Source organism: Populus trichocarpa, chromosome 16, assembly GCF_000002775.5.
Source record: "Populus trichocarpa isolate Nisqually-1 chromosome 16, P.trichocarpa_v4.1, whole genome shotgun sequence".
NCBI classification, from domain to species: Eukaryota; Viridiplantae; Streptophyta; class Magnoliopsida; order Malpighiales; family Salicaceae; genus Populus; species Populus trichocarpa.
The window spans coordinates 11,878,759-11,888,674 of record NC_037300.2 but is presented as its reverse complement, the minus strand read 5'-3'; the positions used below and the strand labels follow the sequence as shown (position 1 = coordinate 11,888,674).

The 9,916-nt window shown below is 36.8% G+C and overlaps 1 protein-coding gene across 2 annotated transcripts; it reads left to right on the top strand.

Moving 5' to 3' along the window:
* Nucleotides 1-419: 419 nt before the first annotated feature.
* Nucleotides 420-9,624, top strand: LOC18106307 (RNA polymerase II C-terminal domain phosphatase-like 2). 2 transcript variants are annotated; one of them, XR_002978505.2, is made up of 16 exons: nucleotides 420-882; nucleotides 1,045-1,515; nucleotides 2,258-2,468; nucleotides 2,782-2,939; nucleotides 3,045-3,115; nucleotides 3,213-3,318; nucleotides 3,404-3,493; nucleotides 3,749-3,890; nucleotides 3,986-4,296; nucleotides 4,406-4,451; nucleotides 4,808-4,941; nucleotides 5,022-5,075; nucleotides 6,707-6,803; nucleotides 7,200-7,321; nucleotides 7,421-7,607; nucleotides 8,067-8,143. XR_002978505.2 is itself a non-coding variant. In XM_006373918.3 (16 exons), the coding sequence occupies exons 1-16, from the start codon at nucleotides 613-615 to the stop codon at nucleotides 9,212-9,214; spliced, it is 2,493 nt and encodes an 830-aa protein (XP_006373980.3). In that variant the 5' UTR covers nucleotides 420-612; the 3' UTR covers nucleotides 9,215-9,624. The 2 variants fall into 2 exon arrangements, 1 of the variants encoding a protein (XP_006373980.3); XM_006373918.3 differs by lacking the exon at nucleotides 7,421-7,607 and adding an exon at nucleotides 9,118-9,624 and having other exon boundaries at nucleotides 7,200-7,360; nucleotides 8,067-8,140.
* The last annotated feature ends 292 nt before the right edge of the window (nucleotides 9,625-9,916 follow it).

Sequence of the window (9,916 nt, the reverse complement as noted above, 5' to 3'; positions counted from 1 at the left end):
AGGCAAACAAATTTTCTAATTAAAAAAAATCAAGCAGTCTTAATTCATTCTTTTCATATCAATCAAATCATCTAAATCCACATTTCCAACCTAAATTTTCAATCCCTTTTAAATCTTCAAATCTTCTAGAGCATGTTTGTTGGAGGTATGGTTTTGAAAATGTTTTTTATTTAAAAATTTATTGAAATAATATATTTTTTATTTTTTAAAATTATTTTTAATATTAACATATTAAAAAATCTAAAATTAAAAAAATAATTTAAAATAAAAAAATTTTAAAATGTAAAAACTACGCTTTAAGGTTACAATGGCAAAGTTACCCGTACAAAAAAGGGATTTTCGTAAATTCAAACAAATTCCACACCCATTAAATAACTGCCGCATCCCCTATAAATATCCCTCTCCACCCTCATTTTCTTCCCATTGAAAACCGTTTAGAAAGAGAAACACGCAGCGAGGGGAGGGAGAGAGAGAGAGAGAAAAAGAGAGTGTGTCTGTGCAGTCAGGCCTGGTAGTGATAGACCAGCAGCAGTGAGAAAATACACAGGCATTGCTGTTTCTGTCACTCTATCATAATTTCCTGGTCGTGGTAATTGATTTGATTGTTTTGAAATGAGTCCTTTAGGGTTTAAATCCCTGGTTTATCACGGAGAGGTATGTTTGGGAGAACTGGATGTTATTCCGGTGACGGAAAAGGGTTTCTTGTTCCCAAACAACGAGATTCGCATCCATCATATCTCTCAACAAAGTGAGCGATGTCCTCCTCTGTCAATTCTCCAAACAATCTCTCCATTTTCCGTCCGTTGCAAGCTCGAATCGTCTTCTCCTATGGAACAGTCTCATTTGATCAATCTCCATGCCTCTTGCTTCCACGAAGTCAAGGTCTATTGTTTTTCTTTTAATTTCTTTGATTTGTTTTGCCTAATTTTACAGCGTAATTGACTCATTTAGTTAAAAATTTTGTCCTTAATCTTTAGTTTGAGTTAAGAAGGGGAGAAGTGAGAATGCGGTGATCTTGAATTTGTTTTTTTGTTGTTGTTATAGACGGCGGTGGTTTTGATTGGAGATGAAGAGATTCATTTAGTGGCAATGCCAAGCAAGCAAAAGAAGTTTCCATGTTTTTGGTGCTTTGCGGTTCCTGTAGGTCTGTACGATTCGTGTTTACGGATGCTCAACATGCGGTGTCTTTCTATTGTGTTTGATCTTGATGAGACACTTATTGTTGCGAACACGATGAAGTTGTTTGAGGATAGGATTGAGACTCTTAGGGGTTGGATTGGACGGGAGCAAGATCCGATGAGGGTATCTGGAATGATTGCGGAGATGAAGAGGTATATTGATGATCGGTTGCTTCTGAAGCAGTATATAGAGAATGATGTTGTTATGGATAATGGAAAGATGTACAAGGTTCAACTGGAGGACGTTTTGCGATCATCGGATGGCCATGAGAGAGTTGTTAGACCTGTGATTAGATTGCCAGAGAAAAATATTGTTCTAACTCGCATCAATCCAGAGGTATGGTTTGCTTGATGTTGTTTGTTTCTTCCAGTTTTATTACTTTTATTACTTTGTTCCGTGGAATTCTCTACTTGTTATTTTTTATGATATATATTAAAAGTGTGTTCTAATAGAGAGTATTTGATGTCAACTGGGCGGAAAAGAGTATATTTGCAATTTGATTACATCATTTGGAACTATTAATACTATTACACGCTAGTATGATTTATGAGAGTTTTTCCTTGACCTATGAGAAGATCAAAACAAGTGCAATTGTTTTCATATTATTTTCTTTCATCTTAATGATTTCATTGGTTCCAATATATCATAACACCTGTATGTTATTTAGTTTCAAAAGCCTTTTGTTTCCAATACAAAAATGGATGTATTTGCATATTCTCGTTTGATATTTACATATTTTGATTATATGCTTGCATAGCTGTTAAAATTAGACTTTTGTTTAGAGAGTTCTCAATTTTCATTTAATAATCCTTGATTTTGGCTAAATTTGGACCATCATTCTTTTGGATCAGTTTGACCTTACTTATGTGCTTCCTTGAAAGTTTTTGGCTTGGAAGGTTCCATACTTCTTAAGGCGCTTAATTTTACTTTTTATCTGGCATTTCTGTGTTGGTTTTCTTGCAATATAGTAGGAGAGTGACTTCTCCTTACTTTGTCATCAGCCATGCTTTCTGATACACAAGACAACAAAAATTTTCTTGTGATTACTGGTAACTTTTTGTTTTTTTTTTTTGTGTAGATTCGTGATACGAGTGTGCTTGTGAGATTAAGGCCGGCATGGGAAGATTTGAGAAGTTACTTAACAGCAAAGGGACGCAAACGGTTTGAAGTTTATGTTTGTACGATGGCTGAAAGAGATTATGCCTTAGAAATGTGGAGGCTTCTTGACCCAGAGGCTCACTTGATAGCTTCAAAGCAACTCTCAGACCGTGTAGTTTGTGTTAAATCAGGCAAGTATGGGATCACTACTATTTTGAAAATATTTTGATTTCTGATTTTGCTTTGAACTTTGTGCATCTTCAATTACCTTTGAAATTTGTAAAATTTTATTGTGAATTATGTTCTGGTGCATCTGGCATATATGTTTGTTTAGTCTCTAGTTTCAAATATGAAAGGGATGGTTCAAAGCCAAAGTTGATGAAGGTTTTCTAAATTGAAGTGGCACTGCTCATAAACAACCTGCAGTGTGTTGTGTTTTCAGTTGTCATGTCAGCCACCTTGCCTTTTACTAATGACCAATAAGAATACCTTTTACTGTAGCAGGCTCCAAGAAATCTTTATTGAATGTCTTCCAAGATGGCATGTGCCATCCAAAAATGGCAATGGTAATAGATGACCGGTTAAAAGTCTGGGAAGACATGGATCAACCTCGAGTTCATGTAGTTCCTGCATTCACTCCTTATTATGCTCCTCTAGCAGAGGTACTAAAAAATATCCATGTGAACTTATTTGTTAAATTTTGTTCCTTTTTCTCACGTTACCTTCCAAGTAAAATCTTTATTAGGCTCATTCTCTCTATTCTCTAGACAGCGAACGCCGTTCCAGTCCTATGTGTGGCAAGAAATGTTGCATGCAATGTCAGAGGTTGTTTTTTCAAGTAAGAGATGCTAAGATTATACATATGAAGTACTTTTAAGTTACTGTTATTGCATGAGGATTATTTATAACTGCATTGTGACATGTTATGTTCACAGAGAGTTTGATGAGATCTTAATACGAAGAATATCTGAAGTCTTTTATGAAGATGAGGTGAAAAGCTTACCTCCTACTCCTGATGTGAGCAACTACATGATGACAGAGGTATTTGAATTGAGATATTGGGTTCTTCAAGCAACATTCTGATCATATTCTTAAATTATCAGACAATCTTTTTCATGAATTACAGGATAGTGGTTTTGTACCCAATGGCAATAACATTGCTCCTTTTAGTGAAGGAATGAGTGGCATTGAAGCTGAACGAAGATTGCATCAATCGGTAAGTCTTAAAAAATCATGTTGAAGAGATTCATGAACGTGATCTGAATTGGTTGAGAGAAATTCCTGCTTGCCTTCACCTGAGAAATACAAGGTTCATTCTGGATACTGCATGTGCTTCTAACAAATGAGAGCAAAGCAATATTAAACATGTGTGCCTATGAGCAACATGTTTTCTGATTCTCTGGTCGTTTGGCATGTAATAGAACTTGATAATTTTTCTCAGCTCTGTGCTTAAATATTTTAAACCTTTCAGGATGGCAAGACTGTCATGGAATCAGCCCCACATTCTATTACAAATAGTGCTGAATTGAGAACTGAAATCTCCCAGCCAAACGTGGCAATAATTCCAAATGTTGCTGGACCAACCTTATCGGCCACACTCTTGCCTTCTCAGAGTATGGAGTGCAGTTGGTCTTGATTTTATTTCTGCTTATCTATATCATTAGAGTACTTAAACTTACATTCCATAATTTAAACCTCTTTATTTCAGAACCTAGTTTACTTGGTGCTCCTGTTAGACGAGATTTAAGGAATCAAAATTCTGGTCAACCCCCTCTTCTTTCTAGAATACCTGCAGCAATACCATTATCCTCTCTACAGCCACAGGGAGGCTGGCTGGTGGAAGAAGATACTAGCAGAGCACAATCAAATAACCGACCTTCAGCAACTGCTCAAGAATTGGATTCTTTAAAATCTGATAAGCTGAGAGGACTGCAGAATCCACTTGCTCATGGTGCATCAGCCTCTGCTCCCGCTCCCTCCAGTTTAGTCTCACATGCTTCAGAATTGAAGGCTGAAGAGGTTTGTCTGAAGTTAATTTAAATTTGTATTTTGAAGCTCTTGCTATTTTTCAATGCATAGGGATCATTTCTAGCATCAGAAACTGAGGAAGAACTTCACTTATTTGCAGGCAATTGCTGGAAATGACATGCATCAACAAATTGTTCCTGCTGGAGGTAAGCCATCAAGCATATGAATTTTTTAGTGCTATAATAGTTTGAAGTGCAAAGTGATGGAGTGCTTGCTTTGTGTTGAACCATCAGGCCTGCTCAGTATATGTAGATATGTATGCAAATCCATCTTTTAATCATATATAGCTACAACTTTCAAACCTTACTTAATGGTTCAGGATTGATTGATCTAACATCGAAATATCGGAGCCTTTTGAGAGACAATACAAGTCTCATAACAGAAAAATTTATCAAACTTGTGGATGTATCATTATATAACATATTTAGAAGCAATGATGAGCCCACTGGTTGCTGTAGTGGGTATGAAGGCCATCATCATCCATATAATTTTTTTTCTGCAGAGGCTGGCATGTCTCAGAATCATGTGTCCTCTAGTAGCAGAGAGTTCCAAGCTGAAGCTGGGAAACTCAATCTGCTACCATCCCACTTGTCTATTGGAGTGCTGCAAGAAATTGGACGGAGATGCAGATCCAAGGTACTGATTGGTTCTGGGCTTCATCATGGTTGCCTCGCCTCTTTATTTCTATGGATCACTTATCATCTGCTTATGTGCAGGTGGAGTTCAAATCTGTTGTAAGCACCAGTAAGGATTTGCAATTCTCTGTCGAGGTCAGTTAAAATTTGTTCTCTGCCTACCCTCATGTTTTCTGGTTCTTGATACTCTTTGAATAATTCACAAAAAGTTCATGAGCTTTGTAATTTTATGTTGTTGCAATCATCTGAGAGCTTACTTCAAGGACATAAATTTTTGGTACTGTAATTGGAGTTTGAATAAATACTTGAAATTTGTTACCAAGTTATGTTTGCCAATTTTCTGTTCTTCTCCCATTCATTTCTTTCTTGCAATGTTGTTTTCATCAGGAAAATTTTAGAGAGATGATAATATAAATGCAATGGTGTATCCATGTTGGAAGTAGTGGAGTGAGGTCCCATTGAGTTCTGAAGAAAATTTGTTTGTCGGTTACAAAATGAAGTGTTTTGCACTGTTCTTATGAAGTTGACCTCAGTGAGATTATTGTAAAACTCAAGCAAGTAAAGGGTATTTTGTATTTCTAGTTTAAAAATGTTCTTCCAGCCTTGTGAAAGTAGCGTGGTTCACTCTTCTGCTTCTGCTTTTAACTTTTTCCCCTTTTACAGTTTTACTCAACTTACAGTAACTTCTCCCACTGCTTTGTTGATTTTGTATTAAAACCCGAGTTGCTTTTTTTCTTTACTATAAAGGTTTTTCTCCCACCCTAAAATTCTCTTTGTTAGTCATATACTATTGGCTGTTGTTTTATCCATGTTTTGTGAACTGCGACAGTAAATTACTATGTGATTGAGGGTCCCAATTGAAAACATTCCTGTTGCAACAGACCTGTTTCGTGTTGTGGATGAGTCATGTATGATGATCATACATATGTGATGATGAGAGGATTACCTTATGATTAGTGCTAGCTTTAAGCTTATATTTTGGGTAAACTATTTTTTAGCCCATCCAGACTTTTGTAAAATTAGACTTTGGTGCTTGAGCTTTTGAAGTTAAGGCAGTACTTATTTTTTGGCTGAAAAAATTGACTTCAGAGGGATCTATGTTTTACATCAAAACCTTAATGGGACAGAGGCTTCCCTGATCAATGATTCAGTGTATCTATCTTTGATCATCTCTTCACTAGAGAAAATTCCACTTCATTTTCTTCTCCTGTCTCTGCTTTTCATTGATAACTCCCTATCAACTCTTGGAAGTTTATAAATGCTTCCTACAATTGAGATTAACAAGAGCTGCTGAATTGGTCGTTCCTTTTGAAAGGCCCCTTTGAATAGAAAATTGAGAGGATGAAAACTTGCATCAAACCTTCGGGGCTATTGTGTGGGTTTTAGTAGCTCTGTGGCTAAAGTCCACTTTTACTAACACCTCTGATGAGTAATGCTATACATACAAACAATTATACAAAGTTTTTATACAACCTGATGCAGCAATTGCTCTTTCAATGCTAATCAATCATTTAATATTTCAGGGATCTACATTTGACCACTTATCATTTGACATATTAGTTTGCATGAACATTTCTTCCTACAATAATTTGTCCTGTATTCTTCTGTCTCGTAAGAGCACTTTTCTTTTTCATGAAGCTACAAAATAATCTCTTCTTTTTGTGTACTTATCTTTCCCTTTTAGCTTGTAGCTTGTAAAAAGACTAAGCAATATCATGCTGCTTTTGGACTCCAACAAACTCATTTTGCTGACTTAAATGATTTAGGTTTTGTTCACCGGTGAAAAGATAGGTGTTGGAATGGGTAAAACACGGAAGGATGCACAACAGCAAGCAGCTGAGAATGCACTTCGCAGCTTGGCAGGTAAATTTACTCTCTAGCTCATTTCTCTCTCATAATTCTGTGTTTGAGAAAATAATTTTTTTTTTTGTAATTGTTATACTCCTTTTCTTTTGTTTCTTTTGTGCAATGTTGATGAATGTGGAGTTAAATATTTGCATGGTCTAGGTTAGTTGTGTGTGAACTCGTCATTAAATGGTAAGCACATAAACATTGATTATTTCTATAGTCAAAGAATTGATGTTATGTGATAGTTATGCATATTCATATTGGTTGCCAGTGGATATGTTAACTGGGTTTAACATAAATTAGATAGGTGCAAGACTTATTATTCTTATCTCAGCATCTCCTTCCTAGATAATCTTGAATATTGACCCATATGTTTTATAAGAAGGTGCTGAATGTATTTATTGTTCTCAGAAAAATATGCAGCATATGTTTCACCCAATTCTGGTGCTGTGGATGGTGATTTCGATAAGCTTTCTATTGGGAACGAGAATGGATTTGTATGGGACATTAGCAGTCCTGAATCAAGTGATCTGGTACGAGAAGATGGTTCAGCTAAAGAACGTCCTTCTGAGGTGCGGATATTTTTATGATGCTTTCAGTACTTGATTTGATTCCTTTGTTCAAAAACATAGGTGATGCTTGGATAAGGGTATGTTGGCAAGAAATTTCCATATTGGGTAGTGGTTATCTGAACAGAAACCACTCCCTTTTGGATTTTGCATTGCACCAAGATGTGGGAGCTAAAACAGTGAAAGGGAAAGCTGGCTTCATGTTCGCCACTGTGCCCTTAACCAGGCTCCAGTTATTCCTGTTTAAGAGGTAAGACTTGGTGGTCAGGCCCATTATCCAAGTACTCCCATGTAGTTGAATCAGCCATTCCCTTCAGAGTTGGTTTACCATTTTATTGTTCTTTTCAATGGGCATGTCTTTTTACTTCTTTATCTTCCATAATTTTGGAGGCACAATTATTTATTTTAGAATTTGCAAACTTCTCATGTGGCCCATTTTATCACTAGTCTTTGTTAGTTTCAAACACCTCTCCCTGTCTCATAGTCTTCGCTACTTTGGATTTGTTTTTGGCACTAAACTGACTATGTGACCTTGAAGGACTAAATGTTTTTTTAAATGTATAACAGAGATTTTCAAGTTTGTTAAATGCATTCTCACTTTTGAGATTATCAGAATGGCATAAAACGCCATAAGAACTCCATTTCTAAGACTATACATTGTCTGTATGCCTAATGTGCATCTATTGTATTGTTGGAAAATGATTTGCAGGTTGCTGACGCTGAACTTGTGAATACATCCAATATGGTAAATCAGCAACAGCAGAAACGTGCCAACTCCCCTAGGTAATGTCAAAAGGGCTTCTTCCTTTTATAGCTAATAAATTGTAAATTGACATCATAATAGCGCAGAGGGAGCAGTTTAGACATTTTTTTTTCAGTTAGTGTTTGAGGAGTGGGATTAGCGTGACTAGCGATTCTGCTCACCAACTACTCTATTTGAATCAAAAGCTCTGTTTTTCAGTTAGTTGAATTTCATTTTTATTGAGTCATGAAGTGGATTTATTTGAACATGTGGAATTCAATGGGCTCTCTATAATGGTGAATTCGGTTCTTTGTGGGCATCTTAGAGGGTTTGCTTATTCAGGTGGTTTGGGATTCATGATGCTTATGCTACAAGTCATACATATGCATTGTTCTTGCTTTTCTTTCTTCCTAGAAGGATAATCCATTAAGAGTCCTCCAAGTGACGTTGTGTTTGAAGGATTTTTGTGGGGCCCTGTCCTTGGATTTTCACACGTGACATCCATATGCACTCCTTGCTGAGCCTTTTTGCCCTGCCTTATTCTGTACCTTATTGTGGTATTTCTGTATGCTTTCTTATACTGTACCTACATAGCATGTGCTTTTTTGAATGTCATTCCAACCCATGGAAATGAGATTCATTTGGAATTATAAACTTTGCTACTTTCTGGGCTGCAAGCTGGAAGGAAATAGGAGGGCATGGTGCTTCCTTTCTGGGTTATTTGGTAGTGTCATGACATTTTTGTGCCTTTGTTTGTGATCTCTCATAATCCGTTATCAGATTTTTGTAGAGCATGAATTTTTCCCGGCACATTGTTTTGTTCTGTACTTTGTTTTGGTGTGTATCTATTGACATAATCTGGTCCATTTGCATTCTTGTCATGGAAAATTATGGCGCGTCTAGTCTGGAGATACTTTTAATGATGGTAGCTTGGTAGCTTCCTACTTCAGTTACTAATTGTGTAATAATTTCCTGAACTGATCATGCCTTCCTGTTATGGTTTGATTTATCTTTCCAGATCGCCACAATCTATACCAAGTAAACGGTCAAAAGAAGAACTGTGTGGTTCACAAAGTCTACCCTTTCGGCAATCCAAGAATGAGAGTCACGTTTGATAAAAGCCAAGATATTGGGAAAACGATGAATGATTTGAAGGTTTTTGTTTTTTGAATCTAAAATTCTGCATCTGAATTTTGCTCTTCTGGAAAGATAGGCACATTGTTATCCTCCTTCGGCTCCCTCCTTTTCGATTTTTGGGGGATGACAAGGGCAGAGCTCGGCTTAAAACTCACATGGTGCTGTTCTGGCTGAATCTTCTCCTCCAGTCCACTTGTTACAGTAACTCTTCTTGTTAGTTGCTTTAGCAGAAATGTGGTTTCTAGTTTAGGTGGCCACCGATTCTTTCGCTTCCAGCACCATTCTTATAAAATAATTCAGCGCTCGTCAATTGTAAATACTTTCGATTATTTCTATGGTGGCAATTGCATATTTTTAAAGCGTTATACAATGACTAATTTTTTGTTTAGCAGTACAAGATGAAACACGGACTGGTCTATGTCAATCTTGAGAGAGAATATGTGCTTTGGCTGGTTGGCTTGGTGCCCTCTGTAGTAACGCATGCCATTCCTCACTGAGCCAGATTTGGAGGCTGAAAAGTTGTATAGCTGTGTCTTCTCAAGCCTGAAATTTGAAGGGGCTAAAGGTCGTTGAAAGAACCTAATCAGCATGTCGGATGGTCCTTGCTGGGAGAATCAGCAGTACCAAATCTGTTAGAACCTAATCTATTTCCGGAACCGTGAGGCATGTGACTAATATGC